Source organism: Apus apus, chromosome 6 (assembly GCF_020740795.1).
Source record: "Apus apus isolate bApuApu2 chromosome 6, bApuApu2.pri.cur, whole genome shotgun sequence".
Taxonomy (NCBI): Eukaryota; Metazoa; Chordata; class Aves; order Apodiformes; family Apodidae; genus Apus; species Apus apus.
Window position 1 is genome coordinate 39,013,573 of NC_067287.1, and position 23,592 is coordinate 39,037,164.

Consider the following 23,592-nt stretch of genomic DNA (forward strand, 5'->3'; position numbering starts at 1 on the left):
GAGCTTTGTTTTTGAACCAGTACATTAAATGGTGACAAACATAGAGATCTATTTCTTTCTCATTCTACTATTAGAAGCATTAATTAGTGTAATGATTGCTGAAGGCACATTTTCTGTTTTCAGTAAGGGCTGCTTAGCTCCTGCTGTGAAAAGTAAGCTGTGAAAATTGCCAACAGTAGCCTGCTGAGGATTTGTTTAGTTGAGGATAAACAGATGTGATTGATTTAAATTACTGAATAACAACATTTAGCATGGATGTTAAAGCTGCAAACTTAACACGTCTATGTGCATATTTTAAGATTTTTCTTCATTTATCAATATCTGGTATTTTTTGGACTACGAGTTTATTTTTGTTTCAGATGTACACATATAATATGTATATTTTAATCACCTGTGGGCCAGGAGTTGCAGGTGTACAAAAGCCTGGTTTTGAAGTGACAGTTTCACTGGTCAAATCAAGGAATTGTCCTGTCTGAAGTCATCTCCAGGTGCATCAGCGATGAAGTGTGTTGTTGATCAGTAGATGGATGATTCAGCCAACTGTTTGGACCACAGGGGTGATAGTGCTGCTTCTGTGGCTGAAGGGCTGGAGAAGGACCCCAGGTGCACCATCCCTGTGGGTTATGCTGCTGTCGAGCAGTTAGCTGTGTTATTTGTGGCTTTATTCCTACATAGCTTTCATTTTTGGGTAGAAGTTTTTGTGGGAGGTGGTTTTTTTTTTCTTCTTATGTTAGCAAAGATAAGACTTCTTCATGTCCAGATGCAGTTCAGTGACAAGTGGTGTCCCTTGGGGGTCTGTCGTGGGACCAGTTCTGCTGAATATCTTCACCAGTGACACTGAGAGTGGGACTGAGATGGAACCAAGCTGGGTGGTGCAGTTGACACACCTGAGGGATGGAAGGTCATCCTGAGGCACCTGGACAAGCTCGAGAAGTGTGCCAGTGTGAACCTCATGAGATTCAAGGCCAAGTGCAGGGTCCTGCCCCTGGGTCAAGGTGACCCCCAGTGTCAATACAGGCTTTGGGGTGAAGGGGCTGGTCTGACCCGGCGTGTGTGAGCACAGCCTCGAGCTGAATTGAGTACCTGCTGAGCCTCAGTATCATGAACACTTCTCCAAAGGTATCCATGCAACCTCTAAGATACGTGCAGTGGAATCAAACTCTGCAGGGATAGTTAGAATTGATCCTGTCTGTGCTAAAAGTCAGCTAAGCAAAAGACTGAAACTCTGCTAGGAGAGAATTGTGTTGCCAGAAGTAACAGCAGGTTGAAGTTTTGCCCTGTGATTTCTGTGGACTATTTGTAATAGCTTTGGAGGTAGATCAAAGACACTTAAAAATAGGGCTTCAATCTTAATTTAATCTGATTGTCAGCAAAAGAAGTCAATGTTACACTGGAATAGATTCTCACAGAAAGATTCTGCATTTGTACTGGACTTGACTCTCTTCAGGTGCTTTCCAAAGATTTAACTGTGGTAAAGAATCAGCAGAAAATGAATACATCATATTTTTTAAAATGCATAAAAAATTAAACAAAAAAAAATGCAATGCAGAATGTAGAAAGCACAACACTGAGTTGTTAATGCTTCAGAAAAGCTAAAAGGCAGGTTAACAGAACTCAGCAGATTGGCAAGTATGAGGCAAATTTCCATGGTTTGTTCCACTCCAGTGTAAGAATGTGAATCCCTCTACTTTCTCCTCACTGTAATAATGAATCTTTTGATTAAAAAGTCCCTGTGTGGTTTTAGGGTTCAGTGTGCTCCGTTGGAGCCTTTGTGGCATGATGAGATTGGAACAATTACCTAGAAAGCAACACGTTTTAACTAAACCACAAAGACATTAATCAGTTTGGTGCTGGTAAAAAAACTCTTGAACTTCAGTGTTTGGGGTGCTGGAATTTTCTGTGTGGTTACCTGCTGAGTGGATGTGACATTATTTGGTTGTGTTTTTTTTTTAAAAAGAGGTAGTGAGGTAAAGTAGTTTACATACTTACAAATAAAAATTATTATAATTCATCACACAAAACCCCAAATTCTGGCAAACCTTGTTGAATTTGTAATTCTGCAGAGTGCACCTCAGCTACAGAACAAGCACTTCAGGGAAATTCTGTGTGAAAACTGAGCAAAAACTGCAGACAGCCTGAAGCAAACCAGTGCCCAGGCTGCTGCTTTTAGAGGAGACGTAATGCTTTGCCTTGTAGGTTGTTACCTTGGAGCTGAAATGTTCCACTCTCTGTTTTCCAGACAGAAGCAGTCTCCGCCAGCCAAGAAACCAGCAAAAAAACTTCACCATGGATGCAGACGATGAAGAGAACATGAGTAAGATGTGCTTATTTACCCAGTAATACTCAGTTCTGAAGGTGACTTTTTCACAGGGGCAGAGGGACAACTCTGAAGAAACTTGGGAAGCACAAATTAAAATTACTTCTTCGTATGTGTTAAAATATGGTATAAAAGAGTGAATTTGAGCTTGTTAGGGAGCAGAAGGGAGAGATGGGATGAAGGAGATGGAGTTGAAGTGTACAGAATAAATGAGGGCAAGCAGAAACAGAGGAAGGTAAATCAAAAGGAGGAGCTAGAAGATCCCCCACAAGTCTTTTATGGCTGATTATTCTCATTAGATGCTGATTGTTCCAACCTCAAGCTACTGAATTACTCAAGTGTGTTTAAGCACAAAAATCATGTTGGTACACATGCTGGCAAAGTGCTGCTAACTCCGTGGTGTAATTAAGATCTGATAGTCTGTGGAGAAAAGTGTTCTCATCAAAACATTATACAAATATTTTTACTATTATTGGCCTTTCAGCTGTTTTTGTGAGAGAAATGTTTTGTTGCTGCTGTACTGATGTGCTGTGTCTCCCTGTAAATAATTGTATATGATTTAATGACAAATGTTTATTTTTCCCTTAAGTGACAATGGCTAAAGCCTGCATCAAAGCAGACAAAGTCCAGCTGTGTAGGAGGCTTTGGAGCAAAGGAGTTATAGTTCAGTCTGGAGGAGTCTCAGGAAGCAACATACTCCATTTTGTCTGCTTTTGTTTGGGTTGTGGTTTTTTTGGTGTTAGTGCACCAATATGGGAAACCATTCACTGAACTTTTTGTCTTGTCAGGAGGCTGGCTCCATGGGGTTGTGACAGGTTTGGGACATGCACTTGTATAACCATAGCTGTCTCCCAGAAGTATGTTTTGAGATGTCATCTATGCCATGCTTTTGACCTACAGATAACAATGTCTACTTAGGCAGGGAGACCTTCCTGCATCTGTATGGATGGAACATCATAAATTTGACATGTTAAATCATCATATTTGGGGGTGGAGACATGAAAGTTCCATTTCTTAAGCTGTTCACCTTGTTTTGTGCACAGGATTGGGGTTTTCTTAATTTCTTACCTTTTAGTATTTAAGCTTCTGAAGTGCAATATCAGAAGTTGCCTATTACATTTTTAATTATTTTATATAACTCCTTTTTGGGGAAGTATCTTACAGGAGAGGAAGGTGGGCATATCCAGTATTTGTAGCTTGCAGTTGCATAGTTAGAGTTGCTCTGCAGAAGCCAGAATTAATGGAAGGCAGTGTTGGTTTCATTAATATCCCAGAGAAAACAGTGTTTCAGACTTCGGTCTTCCTCCTTTATCCCTTGAGCATAGAGAAGATGTTACAAGAGGTTTGGAGAAAGATTATTATTTTTGTAAAATGTTCTTACTTGGCTTTCAGTTGCTTTACCTGGAGGGTGTGTCTGCAGCACTCTGACTGCCCCAGGAACCTGGGCCAGAAGCTCACCCACATATTATCCCAGCATCAAGTCAGGGAGTCTGGCAGAAGCAACAATACAACAGAACTAGATGATGTGCTGGGTGTCATGTTACCTGTCCCTATGGATCACCTCTCGGGCAAAGGGAGAGGCTGGGCATCTTGCAGAACACTTGGGATGCTGGCACGTGGCTGGCCTGGCCTTTCTCTTTGATCATTTTACCTCCTTCTTCTAAAAAGATGCTCGGAAGAGTTCACATGGGATTTTTTTTTTCTGCCCGTTTTTTATGAAAAAATGACTTATTTAGTATTTCCTCAGGCCAGCAAATGAGAGCAGCAGTGTAAGGGGTAGCTAGAAATATCTTTTGGTTCAGCTAAGTGCCATCTACATTTGATTAAGTGTGCTCCAGGTCCAACAGAGCAGGGAGAGTGTTGCCTCTTGGCAAACAGGTAATGGAAGTTCTTAATTACCAACACTTTTTAATTACAGACAACAAAACAGAAAATAACACATTGAGATTGAAGATTCCTTTCTTTACTGGTGTGAAAACTTCCTGTGCCAGTTTCCTTCTGAGTGCTCTTGGTTTTGTAAGCCTCTCAAACAAGATTTCAGTGGAAGGACTTGCCTTCCATGGGAGTCATTGGCATCTGATTCTGTCAGCTGTGATTTTTACCAAGGCAGCTTCTACACATGCTGGTGAAATCTCTAGTCAAAGCTGCCAACTATTTTTAGTGACTAGAAAATAAGCCAGTCTTATGAAAAATGTCTTACTCTTAAATTGTGGGTAGGATTGGTGCTGAAGAAAACAGGATCCCATTATCAAGTGGGATTGATGTATCTGTATTAATGCTGCTTTCAAGCGTGGAATACGCAGCAGCCATGATGGGCCTCAAAAGGGCTCTTTCTAACATTAATTCCTTGAAAGCTTATTTAAAGATTGGAGAACACATAGGCTTGAAAGTTTAAAATACAAGGTCAAGCTGGTTTTAGGCCTCTTGATTTTTTTGTATGTTAGGAAATTCACCAAGACTGTGTAACCTTTCTGAGGCAAGACATAGGATGTTAACATATAACAGTTTAATAAAAAAGAAAACAAGGAAAATGAAGAGCATCCATTACCAAATGCAGAGGGTTTTTTATAATTGAGATGGTAATTTTTTTCTCCTGCTAGCTTGCTGATATGCTTTATACTTTCTAATAGTGTTATAACATCCACAGTTCTCATTTTCCTGCCTTGTTTTCACAGTGATGCTGGCATCACAAGGCTTAATACTGGTTTTTGGAACAGACCAGTAGACTCTGAAATTATCTAAGCTGCCTTTTAGGACCTTCATGGAGTGGTGGCCCATGTCTGCTGAGACTTTACAGCAATGAAAATGTTGCTGGTTTTGAATACTGGAGGAGTTATTCCATGTCTGCACATGGGACAAGATTAAACAAGATGGCTTCTCTGACTTCAACAGGTGGCAACAGCTAACCTTACTTTTTGACTAGTGTGTCAGCTCTTCTCCAGCTTTAAGGTAATTAGGGGAGCTCAGCACTGCTGGGCAGGACAGGCTAAAGAAAAGGACATGATGCACATCTTCACCCTCAGCCTGAGAAGCAGTTGCTCTTTCTTGCAGTCAGTGACTCTGTGGTTTGAAACAAACCTGGGTCCTTCTGGTTGGTGTGGAAGGTCTTTTCATTTCCACTGCATGCGAGGCTTGGATTTGGATCACCTCCATGATGTAGAAACTTGCCTACTTTCATGGTCCTGGGGTTCAGCTCAGGCTGCTAGCACCCTGCTTGCTTTCTCTCCTAGCTTCTTCCACCGTGCAGGGTCTCCAAAGCTCACAAGCCTAGTAGCTCTCAGGCAAGGGGTAATTTTCTTCCCTTCTTTCTTTTTGAGACAAGGTAAGTGTGCAAGTTTCTTTCTTGCTTCCTACAAGTTCTCCTCCCTGTCAGGACATCATTTCCCCTGCCTGTGTCATAAGATGGATTAAGGAATTCCTCCTGCTGCCACACTTACATGCAAAAGTACTTTGCTCTTTTTTTTTTATGTTCAGCTGAAGTCTGTTCAGCTCCTCCTGTGCTTTCCACAGGCACTGGCAGTGGTCTTCATATGAAAAGAAACCTAAAAATAGAGGCCATTAATTCATGTGAACTGAATTATTTCTGTTTAGCCTAAAAGTCATGTTGGTGGAAAACAAAGTCCTGGTGCTGCTAGCAAGGGCAGTGTTCCAGAGTGATGTTTTATGTGAGATGTAATTTCTGGAAAGAACAGCTTCAAGTAAGAAACTCACTGTTGTAAAGAAAGATGTAAATGTCCTTAGATTTCGTCACCTTATATAAATACGTATATAAAAAGGATATGCATGAACCCTTTGTATTGACAGCTGTGGCCCTATAGCACACATTCCCCAGGCAATAACAGTTGTGGCCGGATGTTGCAAGAGATACTGAAATTTAGCAGATTTCTATCCATGAAATGCTTCAAAATATTTAGTGTCCTGTTCCGGACCAGATTTAATTGACTGGAATGTAATGTTCAGTACTGTACAAGTCTTTGTTGTGCTGCTGTGATGTAACAAAATGTGTTCCTGCCTGTCATGGCTTTTCCTTTTGATCTTTTTTTTCTTTTTCTTTTTCTCTCTTGGAGCGCCGAAAGGAGTAACCTATCGAGCTTTTGCTGGAGGATGTTATAAATGAAAATTTAGTAACCATTCCATCAGCTTTGTAACCTGGGTGAAGTGATGTGTGCATTGGAGAGGATTAGCAGGGAAGACTTAAAGCGTGGCTAAACTTCATCGCTGTGAAGGAGCCACCTTTGCTTTCTCTCATCTCAGCTAAAACTTACCAGTTAGTATCAGTGTAGATGTAATACAGGTATTTTGAAGTTTTGTAACAGAAAAGTTAGGAATACTTGACCTACTAAGTTTGCCTTTTCATTCACAAATGCCAATATAAAGCACAAATAATCACTTTCCTTAGTTTCTTAATCAGGGTAAGAATTAAGTCTTTGCAGTTATAGCAAATACAGTTCTTTAAATATACCTCTGACATGTCATTACCTCAAATTTCTACTTTAGAAAATAAATAATTGACATAATATTACTATGGCTTTTTTTTTTTCTCTTCATAAAAATATGATTGTGACTGCACAGCTTTTGTCACATTTCTTGTGTTCTGCAGTGTTAAGGGAGCATCTTTGTCATGATTGTTGGGTGTATAACTCTGTGATAGCAATTTTCTTACTTTGCAAGGAATTAAAAACTATGATCCAAATGATGAAGATAAAGTTTTTCAATGGAAGAGTCTGTGGAAGTACCTGGAGCAGCCTTGTGGCCGTGCTGGCACAGTGGGCAGCTGTAGTTCCTGAGCAAATTGATGTAAAGTGAAATAAACATCTAGAAAAGATGTAAAGAAGACTTGAATTTGGAGAATATGGAATAGCTGGAGAGAAACAAAAGCACTGAAATATATTTCAGTCACCTTTGGTGCCTACCAAAGAGCTGCCCAGTTTTTCATGGCTCACATTTTATTTGTTATTTCTCAATTTGAACAACTAAAATAACTGAGGAAGAAAAAAACCCTAACATGACTAAAATAAGAATAAAGTAGAATTAAATATCCATCTCCTAGTGCTGGTCCAAAGCATCCATTTGCATTTTTCTGATGGTGCTTCTTTGTTTTATAGGTGTATGCTACTATAACTTAATGTCTCTGGGTTAAAGCATTTTTCAGGCCAAACACAACTTAGGAATGAAGGTTTTGTTCCAGAGTTTTTTTGCTATGTGATCAAAGGTGTAGTTTGAAAATCACCCTTGTGTTACCTCTTGAGTCACGGCGAGGTTGCATTGCTTTGTTGTTACCCCTGTTCATATTGCAAAACATGTAACCTGTGAGCACACATCACTTCTCCAGTTACAAAGAGAGATAAAGGAATCTATAAATTTTGCATTTACAAGGTCCTGCAACGAAGGCATTGTAAGTTACTCTTTCTGGGCACCGCAGGTTCGAGCAGCACCGACGTTAAGGAAAACCGCAACGTGGACAACGTTCCCGCCAAGGACGGTGGCGGGCAAGGCGCCGGGGAGGGGACACCGCTCTCCAACGGGGGTGGCAGCAGCAGCAGGAAGCGTCCCCTGGAGGAGGGCAACAATGGCCACTCCAAATTCCGCCCGAAGAAGAGGAAGAAAACGCCCGGCCCCGTTCTGCCAAAGAACGCCCTGATGCAACTCAATGAGATTAAGCCTGGTTTACAGTACAAACTCCTCTCCCAGACGGGGCCCGTCCACGCCCCCATGTTCGTGATGGCGGTCGAAGTCAACGGGCAGGTGTTCGAGGGGTCTGGCCCCACGAAAAAGAAAGCCAAGCTCCATGCTGCCGAGAAGGCCCTGCGGTCTTTTGTCCAGTTTCCAAATGCCTCAGAAGCCCACCTGGCGATGGGCAGGACTCTGTCCGTCAACACGGACTTCACCTCCGACCAGGCGGACTTCCCCGACACCCTTTTCAACGGGTTTGAAACGCCGGTCCCTTCCGACGCCTCCTTCTACCTGGGCTCCAACGGGGACGGCGCCTTTGGCTCCGGGGGGGACTACGCTTTGCCGTCCTCGGCCGTGGCCAGCAGCCTCTCCCAGTCGCCTCTCCCCGCGCCGTCGCCCTACCCCTCCGCCAGCGGGAAGAACCCCGTCATGATCCTCAACGAGCTGCGGCCCGGGCTGAAGTACGAGTTCCTCTCGGAGAGCGGGGAGAGCCACGCCAAAAACTTTGTCATGGCCGTGGCTGTGGATGGTCAGACTTTTGAAGGCTCAGGAAGGAACAAAAAGCTGGCAAAAGCTCGGGCCGCGCAGTCGGCCCTGGCGTCCTTGTTTAACATGCAGCTGGACCAGACCCCGTCTCGACAGCCCATTCCCAGTGAGGGGCTCCAGTTACACTTGCCGCAGGTGAGGGGCCCTCTGGGTTTTGGTGATGTCTGTGGGTAAGGACTAAGTGTGGCCAAGTTGTTTTGTCAGCTCAAACAGCACTTCTGCTGTGTGTTCTGCTCTGTAGCTGTGTGTGTGTGCATACATGTCTCTCTCTCTATATATACACATGTATTTTTTATGTATCTATGTATTAGGTGATCTATCCACTCCTGAAAATCGTGTGAACTTGTATCCAGTTGGGCAGAGAGGAAGCTCTGGTGCTGAGGCTTTAATCCTTCATCATGTCATGTAAGAAAGCACCAAGCCCAGGGCTTTATCATTGGTGCTGAGGGAAGGTTGAACTGCATCTTGTTCGTCTTGGACAGCAAGACTTAGATGGACTTAAGTCAGAATTAATGCTTGAAGTAAAATGATTATTTGGTGCAGCAGTTCTTGGCAGAGAAGAAAATCGCTCTCTTTTGCTTACTGAGATTGTTGGCATTAACAGAGCTGAATCATGGAAGTCAAGGGCAGATTAAGTGAGGCTGGTACAGTTGCCACGTGGTTCCAGGGTCTCAGCAAGTGACGCCCTGGCAAGTGCATGTATCCAAGGTGGGTGGTTCCACAGCTGTCATCTCAAGGATTGAGCTCTGATCTAATTAGTTAATAATAAGACGTAAATTACTTAGGCAAGTAAATCTGGATGAGAAATAGTTTAAATCAAATAATTAATGAATTAGGGAAAGTATCAAACATACCTGACAGAGACCAGAAATGTAAAGTAGCTAGAAGGGAGCATTTTAAAATTTTTTTAATGAAGAAAAATTTCCCCTTATTTCCTTGCTTTGGTTTCTCCCCAGTCAAACTGCAGTAATGCTTGTTTGAGTGCCCTCTTGCTGCTGCATCTCTTGGGTCTCTTTAATGATATTACATACCTGTCTAAATTCAAATACTAGCCTGCTACTTTTTTTTGCAACTTACTATCTGTTTATTATGAGAATTTCAAGGCATTGACCTTTTCCATCTCAAAAACATTGGTTTAGATTTCAGTTACAGATGAAATTCAATAATGTGAGGTCGGAAGAGTGTAAGTAGAAGTTGTGACTATTGTGTTGTTTTCTCAAAATGCACAGTCAATATGCATGATTCAGAATTTTCCATGTGCTTTCTTTTTTAATGTTGCACAGTTATTCCATTATTAATGAATGTTTCCTTCACTTTCATATCTAGGATAATGCTATTTCAGGTAGTTATAGTTTCGATTCAGTAATTTCAAACTTCATTCTCTGTTGTGCTTTTAAAAGTAGTCAGTGCTGGTAATGTATGTGTTATTAGTTCTTGAATCAGTAAAGTGGTGAAAATTGGAACTGGAATGGGGAGGTTAGAAGAGCACAAAGTGAGATGTGAAAGAGGTGCAATTCTAAGAGGGTCAAGTTCTTTCTCCATGCAGCAGCCCAGTTACACAGCCCCTTCTGTCTGAGAGACTTGGATGGTACCCTGGCCAGGCCTGGGTTTTCTTGAGCTCTTTGCATTTGTCAGGTTTTGACTGAGTCCCAGGTGGTTGCCCTGGGATAAGGGATGATCAGGGCATTTGGCTGTGATGTTAAATTTTTTAAAAAAAGCAAACACTATTCTTATTTTTTTCTGGTGCTCCTGTGCTGACCTTGATACACATCTTGTGTACAACAAAATGTACCTCGGTGCTAGCTTGAGTTTCACCTGTTGTACAGGTGTGAACCAAGAAAAGCTGCTCTGGTGTGGAGGAGAACCCCATGGGCTGCAGGAGTAATGCCCGATACACTGGGTGGGAAGAGGAGGTTGCTGGTGCTGCCTCATGAAGGCCCAATTCCAAGTCAGTTGTTTATTCAGAGGTTCTGGATCAGTTTGCCAGCAGGACGTTGTAGTTTTGTCTGCACTTCACTGTGCTGCATTCTACCCTGCTTCTAATTATAATTAGCTGGCAAGTTACTGGAATTAGAGCAAGGTCTGTTACATATCAGTGATTTTGGTCTGGTGTCCTTTAATGATTAATACTGGATTTAAGCATTTATGATGGTTTCAGGTCCTGCTTTATCTTTTATTTTTTAACTCTGTGAGTTGTTTTACTTTTTTTTAAGAGTATTTACTCAGCATGTGTAAAGGTATTGAATTTGGAGATAATCCTAAAGTGGCTGAAGTCACAAACATTGGAGAATACAGGAATGATGTAAATGAGGACAGGATTTGTTACAACCAAATGAAATGCTGATCAGGTTGGGAAAAAAATGGAAGCTAGAAAGATGCAAGGGGAGGAAAAATCCAAATACAGAATCCTTAGTGGAAATAATAAAAGTACAGCATAGTTGTGCTGATGAAGATCATATCATAGAGTCACAGACTGGTTTGGGTGGGAATGGACCTTCAGGATCATCTAGATCCAACCCCCCTGCCACGGGCAGGGACACCTCCCACCAGCCCAGGCTGCTCCAAGCCCCATCCAACCTGCCCTTCAACACTGCCAGGGATGGGGCAGCCACAGCTTCTCTGGGCAACCTGGGCCAGGGTCTCCCCACCCTCACACTAAATAATTTCTTCCTCATGGCTCACCTAAATCTCCCCTCTTCCAGTTTCAATCCATTACCCCTTGTCCTCTTGCTACAAACCTTTGTAAAAACTCCCTCCCCAGCTCTCCTGTAGCCCCTTTAGATACTTAAAGATGTTGGTATTGACTGCCGGGGTGGCAGGTTTTTTACAGGTTTTTCTGTAGCTGGTGTGTTAATTTGTGGTGGTCCTTGCTCCAGTGGTGGTGCTGAGCCTTGGCTGAGCTGCACGTCTGTGTTCCCACACCTCCCGAGAGCTGCAGGCACTCCAGAGAAAATTAAATGTGGAAACACACATGGAAGCTCTCAAATAGAACAGAAGAGCAGTTGATATCAGAAATCAGCTTCTGAAATGGGCGCGGGTATAATCTTAAGGTCTGTAGAGTGGGTTGTTGAGGTGCTGATCCCATCGTTTTAGACGTGTAAAACCAGTCACTGCGGAGCAAGGCTTAGCTGTCTGCACACAGCTTGGCCTTTGGTGAGGGACGAAGCAACGTTGCCTGCAGGGAGCAAAATCTTTACTGGGAAAGTGACCAGGTCACTCAATATGTACCTGCTGAAAGAATCAGCCCTTGTGCTTGGCTCACCTTGGCAGCAAGTGTGTTAAAATGGAAGGTGTTGTTCTGCAGATGTCCTGAAGAGCTCTGGGCAGTTTATTGCAATATACTGCTTGGGGTATAAAGGAGAGCAAGAATGTAACAGATTCACACCTAGCAAAATGATAACACTGAATGTGTTTGTGGGAATTAATGAGTAGTATGTTGGGATAATTGCTGTGGAATTGTCAGAAATGTAAAATGTACATTTGCATAAGCAGAGAGAGACCCTACTGCCAGGGAGCAGTGCCTTTAAATAAATGCAAGAAAATTTGGAGCACTGGAATATTTGGAGCACTAGAAAATTGTTGTTTTATTAGTGTAGATGTTTCCACCTTCTCTGAATTGTATGTGCTGGTCACTGTCAGGGGAGAGATAAGGGACCTTGATTTTACCCACTGTGGGCACTGCCACTGTTCATCACCATGTGAAAATTCACTTAAGCCCTCAGCTGTGAAGGCAGGAAGACATAAAGGTGAGGGACAAAATTTGTGCTTAAGAAAGATCAATAGAGATACAAGGAGAGCACAAAAGCCTGGGAGGTCCTGGGTGAGTTTCCCAGAGAGAGCTGGGTGCTGTCAGCCCATGCTGTGCCCCTGCTCCCCCTGCCTTTGGTCTTGCTGTGTGGGTCTTCACCAGCCTTCATCTCAGGTGATCTATGATCTGCCATGGTCTTCCTTCAGATCCAGGCAGACGTGAGCTTCATCAGCTTCAGAATATTTTAAAAACATGAGTGATCAGGGGGGTTCTGCTACAACATTGCTGCAAAATCTGCCTCTATGTGTAGAAAAGAAGTGAATTCACTGTCATTTCATCAGAGAAGAACAAAGCACCTGAAATAGCTTTGAGCTCACGTGCCTCAGTGAGCAAGCTGTCAGCTATTTTAGGTCTTTCCTTTTTTGAATTACCCAACTTTGAATAATGATTTAATGTGGGTGCAGGACTAGAGAAACCATGTGCCAGATGTTAGGGCACTCACTGGGAAGGTGAGATATGAGTTCAATTTCTGTTCCAATTAATATTTATGTATATGAAAGGGAGCAGAGTCAGAATGAGAAGTTCCCTACCCAGGCTGCTCAGTGGCCTGGGCTTGATGTAGAGAGAGCTTCAAGTCCTTGGTTTTGAGATGAGGACAGCAAGGACGTGGTCCTCATCTCAAAGACTAGTCCTGCAATAGGATATTCCATCATCAAGTCAGCAGTCAGCTTGGTAGATTGTGAGCTGCTAGCTGTGTTCTCCTGACCAGTGTGTTGTGATGTGAGGTGGAGCAGAAAAACCCACACATTACAGAAATGGGAGCATAAAGCCTGCAGCTGGGAAGCAGTGTCCATAACTGTGCAGTGGGGGAGGGCTGGAACACTGGAAACTCTGCTTCTCCTTCCTATGGTGACCCACCCATGTGGCTGCAGGGGGGTCAATACTTTAAACCTTTTATGTATTAATTTTCCATTTCTAAAAGCAGGGTGACAAGAAAACTGTTGCTCTTTTTTTCTTTTGTGTATTTAACCTTCAAGTTCAGCTTCCTGCATGAAGTAAGTACCAGTACAATTAAATGCATATTTTGTGCTGTGTGGTCATGGTGCTGTGGGAGCACAAATTGTTACAGTTTCGGGGCCAGCAGCAAAAAGACCCTCTTTGAAAATCAGGGCCTGACCACACATGTTTGTAGCTTCTGGGCAAAACTGTGCTCCTGAAAAATTTCTCAACTTGTTGATAAGAGTTTCTGAGTGCAGTCCAATCAAATGCATCAAGAAAATTTGTATTTGCAGTGTCTTCTGACTCTATAAATTGTGGAATTGCAAAACGTGGACCCAGACTTGGTGCAGATGTGGCCCCAGTCACCACTGACCGTTGGTCGCTGTCTCCAGTCAGAGTCTGAAGAATGTTGTCAAGCTCTGAAATCACAACACATGAGCTTTTAAGCATTGTCTCCCTGGCTACTAAAGCTTCTCCAGGAGGCAGTTAACATTGAGAGCTCCTCCGTGTTTTTTCTAGGCTGTTTGGTTTCATGAACACACATTGTTAAGAAAATGGTGAAGAATCAGGCTGTATGTCTTCAAACCCTACCTTTTCTTTCTTTTCTTTCAACCCTGGCAGTCTGGTTTTGGAACTGATGGTGTTCAAGAGTTTGTAGGGTTTCAAGTGGGTGCCCCAAGCTCTGCCTATGGTGCCCATCAGCACTGGTGATTTGTCTGGACCCCTCTGGAGGGGTCAGAGTGGTGATCTTCCATTACTTTGAGCCCAAAGACAGTTTCTAAGCTCTCAGCCATGAGCATCTTTTGGACTAAATGTAGTTGCTTACATGTGAATTTAGCACCACATTGGAAGCTGTTGGGTATCCAAGACATCTGCATGGTGCTGGCAGGTATTGAAGGACCTGTGTCCTTCTCTTGTATCAATGTGTAGGCTAGGTGGTTACCCTAGAACATCTCGGATACTGCTGGATGCTGAAACAGGTAATTGGATCAGGTTCCTTATGCCTGGCACTTTGAGGTAGAAGGGACCTGAGCTCACTCCCCAGCTGCCCTCTCCTCCTCTCCTGCTGCTCCTGGTGGGGATGGGCTGCCCCATCTCCCCTACCAGCCTTGGGACCACTTATTGTGCTGTCTAGTGTGTAACTTGCCTCTCTCAGCTGCTCCCTCTGGACCAACCAGCTGTGCTAGTGATGCTGTTGCACAGATTTCTCTGATTTTCAATTTCTTTTCAGGTGAAAATTCAAGAATTTGATCTTGACTCATCTCTTTTAACTGTTATGGTTCCAACTGCCTTAAAAACAGCAGGCTGGATTAGCTGCAGGGTTGAACTGAACCATGGTCAACAAGAGCAGGGCTGGTATTTGGAAGTTGTCCTTAATCTTATAATTTAACCCCCTACAGTCTGACATTACTTGCTAGCCCTGCTGGCAAGATACAACAGGCCTGCAACTGTTGCTGTTCAGGTTTTCCTGGAGCTGAAAGAGATTAAGTCCTTCCTAATTTTGAGATGGCTTCGTCTGGGTTATACACTGACATTTTCTATTCCTAAATTTGTATACATCTTGTAAAAGTCAGAAATGCAAAATCTGCAACCAGTGTGGAAAACAGATCTGTTCTTATTTATGTCATAGCTAGATAGTGAATTTGAATATTATAAAGGTTTACATTTTGGTTGGAGGAGCCTGTTTTCTGCACTTAATCTTCTTGTCAAGCCCATTGTTGAAGATAACTGAAATGATGTGTTTTGAGGTTTGAGTATGAAAGCACAGATTTATCTGTCTCTCCAGTTGTTCTGCCAGGCTTCAAATGTTCATAACGATTGTGAGCATTAGGTACTTGGGTGCTTGGCTTGTGCTGACCCCGTGTGAATGGAGCTGGAGCTCACAGCACTCTGCTTCCACCCATACAGAGCTGTAAGTGTTCAATATGCCTGAAAGTTGGACCCAGCCACCTCTTTAACCTACTGTTGGTGCCTCAAGGTCCACTTGTTTAATTTATTCTGTCAAATCATTTAGATGTGCAAGTCTTTATAACCTAATGCTGCTGTGATTTTTTTAAGTATGTGTTTAATTTTCTAATGTGATTTTCTGTGTGATCCTGCAGGTTTTAGCTGATGCTGTTGCACGCTTGGTTGTAGATAAATTCAGTGATTTGACAGAAAATTTCACATCTCCACATGCACGTAGAAAAGTCCTTGCTGGAATTGTCATGACAACAGGTAAAGAAAAAAAGTAGTAGTGTTTTAACTCCTGAAATACAAGAGCTCTGTTTCCATTCTAGAAAATGTATTTTTTCCCCCAGATGAAACCAGTATTGAAATACATTTTTACTGTTGAATCTTCAAGGTGCACTAAATCTAGCAATTATTCTTGGCTAAAGATAGTTATGGGAAAATTAGACCTGCAAATACCTCTTTTTCCACAGCATTCCTGTCTTCTGCCTGACTGAGCCATCAGAGAGAACTTCTGGTCTACAAAACCCATGTGCCTTTAAAAATGAATCGTGCAACTTTTGGAAAGTAAATCTAAAATAGATTTCCCCGCCTCGGTCGCCCACATGGCATTCTTGGGTTTTGGCATATTAGCTAAAATTGTACTGGCTTTCCACGTTTTTAAGGTTTTGCACTTTGTTGAGTTATTCCTGCTGTATTTTATTCTTAGTGCTTTGTGCCTCAGTCATTTTAGGAGAACTACCTGAGGAAAGCAGGTTATGCTTTGGCAGCTGACACAGCTGTGCAGGCACAAGCAGTGATCATGTCGTGGTTCCCTGACTGCTGGCACAAGATCCGTGCTCTGCCAGCTCACCCAAAGTGGGGAAGTTCTGCCCTAAGCTGATCTGTGACCACACTGCTGCTGAATTTCCCTCAGGCTAAGGTTTATCTTGGTCTTCAACCCACCTGAACTGTTGGTGGGACATTCATTTTGGGCCTGCCATTGGTTGCACACCTCAGACAGGTATTGGTTAGAAAGGTACAGCCTTCCCTTGGTGATCTGGGCAGCACCAGCCCTTTCCCCCTGTGAGGCTGTTTGTAGAGACCTGCACTGAGCAGAGAGATCTGAAGGTGCTGCTAAGGACAGATGATAACTGGCATGCTCTAGGGACAGAGGAATGTGACAAAGGGACAATGTGGCCCAAACTCCATCACAAGACATCCATGGTGGGCTGACTCTGGCCAGCAGTCAAACACCCAAGCTCCCACTCTGCCCTCTCCTGGGGCATGGGGAGATCCATGCTGCTCTTTCTTCCCTGAGCTCTTGAGCTCTTACTGCTGAGCACAGCACTTACGGTGTGGGATGTCCTTTGGTCACTGTGGCTCAGCTGCCCCAGCTGGGTCCCCTCCCAGTCTCTTGTGCACCCCCAGCACACTGGCTTTTGGGATGTCTGGAGAGAAAGCTTTGATGGCTCTCAAGCACTGCTCAGTGACAACCAAAACGGTGTAGTACTAACACCATTTTAGCCCCAAATGCAAAGCTGTGTGAGGAACATGCTGTAGTTTTTATTTCATGTATTTTGTGATATTTAGCAAGTTTTTACTGTAGTTACAGTCCTGTGGCTGTAGCTCCCAGAAGAGCTGTGTGGTCAAAGAGTTAAGAATTAACATGTGAATACATTTTGATTAACTAAAAATCTACCTTTACACAGAACTAGAAACCATATTTGTGTGGATGTGTCTGGGGAACCCTTGGAATTAGATGACCCCATTGCACAGCCTTGTGCTGTAGAGTGAAGCAGCTCCCTGCTTCTCCTCCATGGGCTTCTCCCCCAGCCCCACGGGCAGCAGTGGGCAGCTGGGCTCATGTTCATTTTTATTAAGGCCAGATATTCCATCAGGAGTGAGAGCTCTAACAGCCAGGTCTCAATCACCTGGTTAACTACTGTTACCAATTCCCTGTCTACACCCCTTATGTATCAGCACTGCCGTCACGCAGATGGGTGGTTATGGGAGGATCCTCAACTCTAGGTGCTTGTGGTGCATTTAAAGTGTTTTTTTCTGCTTTTCCATACTGCAGAAACCATTCTGTGAGAGGGGAGTGAGACAGCAGAAGGCACTGGGCAGGGCTTGGCTGCTCTCTGCTTCTGCTGGTGAGGCCTCAAGAGCTTCAGAGGAATTAGTGTGTCTTCTTGGGACCATTTTTGCTGCTGTTTTGCTAGAGGGATGTAACATTTTGACCTGTCTTTCCATATTCTTCATGCAACTGACTGGATTTTTTTTTTGCGTGATGAAGGCAGTTCTCTGTATAGAAAACACCCAAAATACTTTTAATTCTTGTGTACAAAGTTGCTTAACTGCAGGAACTACATTTCCAGAAGCTCTCTACTGCTGATGAGCGTCACAGTGGTTTGAGCATTAAAACTTCTTTACTCCCTAGTCTTGCCTTTCTAGTTGTTGACTTAATACCCTTCCATAATATGCTGCTGTTTCAATACATCAGTACCTTCCAGGTTTCTAAATTCCCTGTGCATGTCTGCCTAGGTGGCCAAAGGGTACGTGCTGGAAGCCAGCTGGCTGCCTGGGGCTTGGGAAAACAGCACCGTCCTTGGAGCTCAGGCTTTCATAATTCCTTCTGAAGCAGCAACTTTTCCCTGCAGGTTTTCAGTTTCTAACTTGTCTGAGCTCCAGCAGGAAGAACCCACAAGAACCATTAGACTGTCCTGGCCAGGGTATGGCCGAGTGGAGCTTTTGCTTTAACGAAAGTGTCAGGAGGAAAAAAAAGTCTTTAAAAAGAAACAAACAAATAAGAAAACCCCCACCTTGTTTGGGTTCTGCAGGGAGATGATTTGCTAGGTGATTTGTGATTTTAATTCCATCTTCTTCCTGAAATTTTGTTTTGCAGGTACAGACGTGAAAGATGCCCTGGTGATAAGTGTTTCTACAGGAACCAAATGCATCAATGGTGAATACATGAGCGATCGTGGCCTCGCGCTAAACGACTGTCACGCGGAAATTGTATCTCGCCGGTGCCTGCTTAAATTTCTGTACACACAACTTGAGCTTTATCTCAGGTAAGCTGGAGGGAGAAAAGGAAGATGAGTTGACCACATGGAGCTGAAAAGGTGTCTGTGTAAAATATCTGTCGTAATGATTTCTATGTGAAGCGTTCGTCCTGTTGCATGGGGGTGTTTCAGAGCTCAGGGTCTTTGCCCTGAAGTTTGACTTAACAAGCATGGATTCAGCTGGGGGGGTCAGTCACCAGAGGGGAGGACAGAAAAATAATTTGGGGTGATTTTGTAAACTGTAAACACTGTACATCAAAATGGGCTAAAGGGTGGTGATGTTTCATTTGCTGATAAGTGCCTGAAAGCTCGCTGGGGTTTTTTCAGGGCTCTCTGTTTCTTTTTGGGTAGCCTTTTAATTTTGTTATTTGTAACAATGTTAGATTTATACTAGAAAATTTCCAGAGATCTGTTGTTTGTTTTTAATGCCTATTAAGATGACCAGCTTATGGTTAGTAATGTGTCAATGCCAGTTTTGACTCTAGTTTTATCCTCTGTTTCAGCAATAAAGAAGAACAACAAAAATCCATTTTTATCAAGTCAGAGCGAGGCGGGTTTAAGCTGAAGGAGAATGTGCAGTTTCATCTCTATATCAGCACATCTCCTTGTGGCGACGCACGGATCTTCTCACCACACGAAGCAGCACAGGAGGGTATGACAGCAGGCCTACTCGAGCAAGAGAGATGAGATGTTACTTGAGCATGGCACAGTTAATATCCAGGTGTCTTCTCTCCTTTTAGCGTAGATGTGTGTTAGACAAAGATCACTCCAAAAAAACAAAAAATCTGAGCTGTTGTTCCTGTGTGGTAGAAGTTAAGTATAGACTGATCCACCAAGTGGTCTGGAAGAGGCTGAAAGCTAGCCAAGATCAGCCAGTGAGTCAGCAAGTGTTTGTGCAGAACTAACCCAGCCGTTGCGCTGCTTCCATCCGTTGACAGGGGTTGTCTGCCTGCCCCTTCCCATCTGTCCACTAACCCCATTCTAACACTGTGACTTGCAGAGCAGAACTGAAGAGCTCCCTGCTGCCCCCTGCTCCTCTCTGGGAAGCTTGGTTTAATGGCAAGTGTGGGTTAGAAGACTGTTTGAGAGAGATGTCTGATGCTGTAGCTAATTTGCCAGGAGCAGTAGAAATTCTTGTGCAAGCCAGCAGTTATGCAGGCAAATACCTTTAATTGACTGTTGTGCTGTAATGCTGTCTGTTAAACAGGGGGAGAATGTTTCTCAGCTGATTGAAAGGTGTTTTTGTCATTTAGACCAAGGGGACAGGCATCCAAACCGCAAAGCCAGAGGACAACTGCGGACCAAGATAGAATCTGGGGAAGGGACCATCCCTGTGCGCTCCACTACCACCATCCAGACCTGGGATGGTGTCCTGCAGGGAGAAAGGCTGCTCACCATGTCCTGCAGTGACAAGATAGCAAGGTGAGCTATCATATGATTCGTTTCTGACTGCTGCTTATCACTGAACAAGAAAGGGTTGCATGATACCTGCAAAGAAGGTGTAGGTCATTGATTGGCTTGCTTCATTGCTCAGACATAGTGGGGGGGGGCTGGAACTCCAGAGATAAAGTTCTGATTCTTTGCCTGCAATTGGTGTCAGACCTTCTGCTGGCTTCAGAGGCAAAGTGAAATCATTACCCATCATTAGAAATGCCTTTTTTTTTTTTTTTCTCTCCCTAAAGTAGTATAACAGTAGCAAAACAGTGCAATAAATATAATACCTTAGTTATATTTGGATAACTGCCTTTGCTGTTACATCCTTGCCCCATCATTGGAAATGTTCAAGGCCAGGTTGGACAGGGCTTTGAGCAATGTGACCTAGTGGAAGGTGACCCTGCCCATGCAGAAGGTTTGGGTATCTCTAAAGGTCCCTTCCAACCCAAACCAGTCTCTGATTCTATAGTATCAAGATACATACATGTCCCATGGATAGATTGAGATTTCTATTATTTTATACAAGGAAGAAGTGTCCTAGTTAAAATCTTAATTGATGGGCACTTCTAATTTTTAACTTTAAAATTATATTAATTTTAAACTTTTACTGTAATTAAATATCTTGTTTCCAATACTAGCACTTTTGTTTTATCCAGTTACTTATTTATTGTCCTTTTTGACAAAGATTGAAAGTTTTCTTTCAAAATCATCAATGGACAAATGATTACCCACAAAAAAATGATCACAAGTATGGGAGGGTTGCAACATAGTTTTTGGAAATGAGTCTGTGTGTTGGCAGCCTCTGTGTTCTGCAAGAAGATGAGAAATACCAGGTTTTTCAGTTGATGATATTGTAGTGAACTTTTCTATGGAGAGAGCTCTTCTGTCTTATTGAGTCACAGTTGATCTGATTCAAAATTCATGAAGTGTATGAAGTTGGAACTGTTCTTGTAAACTGCATGTGCCAAATCAAAAGCACAGGAGGAAGGTTATGGAATTGCTTTTTTCCTCTAGTCTTGTCTCAGTCCATCAGCATCTCTACTGAAGAAGGACATTTTCCTTTAGTCTAAATCCACCTAACAAATGGACAGGGCCTTTCGAAGTTAGGACAGTGGGGTTGTTGAAAGATAATTCTACAAAAATGACATTTCAGTTTCTTTTATGGTATTTTCAATGAAATTCACCAAACATTCCCCAGGGTCACGCTAGGGACTTTCCCCAGCTGCCTGACACAGTAATGGTGCCACATTGATTTGACTTCTTTTGTCACATCATCGTTGCTGTTAGTGCAAATAAAAAGAATGAAGACAGTTGCTGAGCTAGAACAGATTTGACTGTTTTGTTGATTTTGTGTGATGCAGAACAGACTCCATCTCTCGCTTGCGTAGCTAGCTGTCACCTCCCCTGGTGGCTAATGGGAATAATTTTGTTTGTGCCAGTGAAGGAAGCAAATAGAAACCCTTGACACAGAACAAAGACTGTATGACGGGTAAGGAGGCCCAAATTTTCATATTCTTTTTTTTTTTCTTTTTTATTTTTACATTTCCCTGACACTTCTGACCGTGTGTTGTCCATTGACCTTTGAAGGAATGCATTGCTCTGTAGTGTCCAACAGTCAGTCCTCCAGTGTGCCTGAGCCCTGTCAGTTTCCACTACAGCTTTCCTAAAGGTTCACAGCCCCAGCCTGGAAAAGTTGTAGATAAATTTGGGGTGCAGGATGCACCAGCAGGAAAACTCCTTGTATCTGAGCAGCCTCATCTGTGTGGATTAGATGTATAATCCAAGCTGGTACTTCCAGCCCCCTGAGCTCTTAGCACCCTCCTGGGTGGAACGATCCAGAAAAAAATAGTGAGAAGCATGGGAAGGCCATGGATGAAATCCCATTTGGGTCAAAAGTAGTAGGACAGGATTACCAGAGTGTGTTCATGCTGGCAGCACACTGCAGTGTGATGTCAGGCTGGTTTCTGTGACCAGGTTCACTGCTCTGGGATGTGAAGATACATGCAGCTGCTTTAAATGGATCCTGACCTTGTTCCATGGTACTGTATGGTGTCTGGTTTTCTCATTCTCCTTTTGGTGTCTTTTTCTGCCCACATTCATTTTAAGTTTTTGGCTTGAGATAGTTACTTCTCAGGAAACATTCCCCAGTGTGGTGCTCATCTGTAAGACCAAAGGGGAGCACATTGCACAGAGAGTATCCTTGGTGTGAACACAGTTTGTGTGCAAGATCTGCAGAGGCCCTTGTTGGGGTCTAGTCTGTAAAAGCAGAGAGATGCAGTGGTTTGAAGGACATTTTTCTGGGCACTTGAGCACAAGAGTACTTTGTGAAGGAGGCAGGGGACAGGGCAGGTTTGGTATTTTGGTCTCACTGTAGCTAAGTGTGGGCTGCAGAGTAGCGTGGGGATATGAGGCACCCCAAGCTGTACTCTCTGGGAAACAGAAGTGTTTCTGAATTGAAGTAGTCCTTGATTTGCACCTGAAATTTTTAAGATGGCTGAATTTTCGTAGTAAACAAAAATACTCAATGGAAAGCAGAATTTTTATATAAGAAAAAGACTTGATTAAAAAAAAGATGATCTGCTGGTACAACAGATGGAAATTTCTCAAAATAACACGCCTGATAGCAAATAAGAGAGCAGTGTGTAAGGATGCATTATTTCTTCCTCATAGCAAACAGTGAATATATGAATATATGACATAATGAGGAGTTTAGAGAGAAATAAGAAGAGGTTACTAAAAGGACACATGTTAAGTATTGGTCAAACCAGGTATAATTAATTGCTCCTCACACAGTTTGCTCCATCCTGCATCACTTTGCTCAGCAGAGTGGTGACTCTGCAGGAAAAAGCATCATTAGTCCAGTGCCTGTTTCTTTTCTAAAAGCCAGCTAGCATTCAGCTGGAGTTAGGAGTGTGCTTTCAGTGCTGTGTTCTCTGATGGAGAGAGTGTTGTAGGAGGCTCCCAGCAGCCATGCCCAGGTGCTGCATCTCCCTGCCCCTCAGCAGTGGTTTGTGCAGCTGTGCTGTAAACCTGGCTAGAGAAACTGCCTCTTCAAAATACAAGGCCAGGGTTTTGTGTTTTGTTTTTAAAAAAAGTTGGATCATGTCACTGATCTGACTTCAGGGAGAGCTGTGCAAGAAATGACATTAGCAGACTGAGAAGGATCAAGATGGTGAGAGGCAGAGTCCTCTTCAGCCAGACTTGGCTCTGGGGAAACGCTGGGGTGCAGCTTCACACTTGAAAGCAGCAGCAGATCACAGCATCTTTTCACTGTCATCTTTCTTATGTTTTTTAACTGTTCAGAGCTGCTCAGTGGCCAGATAGTCAGATAAAGTTGTAATTTCCTTTTCCTTGTCCCAGAGAAGCAGCAGTAGCTCATATGTGTAGTGGTGGGAACCCTGAACTTCCTAATCCAGGTGCCAATGTGGTGGGCAGGGCCATTGTGGTGTGTTGACAGGCCTGCCTGAGGTGAAAGGAGAGTAGTGGCTTTGGTTTGCAGCTTTTGTTTCCCTTCTCAGGTGTAAGTGCTTTTCTAATTGTTTTTTAGAGGAGCTTTAGAAATCATATTGCCTCATCAAACATGGTAGGTCTTAAACATCACCTTAACGATCTCCTGGTAGAGAGTGAACCAAGTGGCTTGGTGACTCCAAATGGTCTTCTGCCTCCCAAAAGGCAGCTCAGAAGCAGAAAGCCAGTTCAGGATGAGTAGACACGCCTTTGAACTTTCTGAGATCAGCCCAGGCTGCTTTTCCTTGTGCTGTGCATCACTTGCAGAACTGCAGAGTGGAAGCTGGAAGTGTGTTGCACGCTGTGGAACATGCTGCAGGTGTCCCCATCTGCAGCAGGTGCCCCAGCTTCCCTGGCATTGGCTGGCCAATCCA

General features: G+C 43.3%; 1 protein-coding gene across 5 annotated transcripts in view; it reads left to right on the plus strand.

Moving 5' to 3' along the window:
* ADARB1 (adenosine deaminase RNA specific B1) overlaps window positions 1-23,592 on the plus strand; it is a 66,755-nt gene that overhangs the window by 30,353 nt on the left and 12,810 nt on the right. For all 5 annotated transcript variants that reach the window (XM_051623003.1, XM_051623005.1, XM_051623004.1 and 2 more), the window contains 6 exons: window positions 2,240-2,314; window positions 7,740-8,671; window positions 15,386-15,500; window positions 18,118-18,286; window positions 18,781-18,929; window positions 19,531-19,699. In XM_051623003.1, coding sequence (XP_051478963.1) covers window positions 2,287-2,314; window positions 7,740-8,671; window positions 15,386-15,500; window positions 18,118-18,286; window positions 18,781-18,929; window positions 19,531-19,699 — 1,562 coding nt within the window. In that variant the 5' untranslated portion in view covers window positions 2,240-2,286. The remainder of the gene's footprint in view (window positions 1-2,239; window positions 2,315-7,739; window positions 8,672-15,385; window positions 15,501-18,117; window positions 18,287-18,780; window positions 18,930-19,530; window positions 19,700-23,592) is intronic.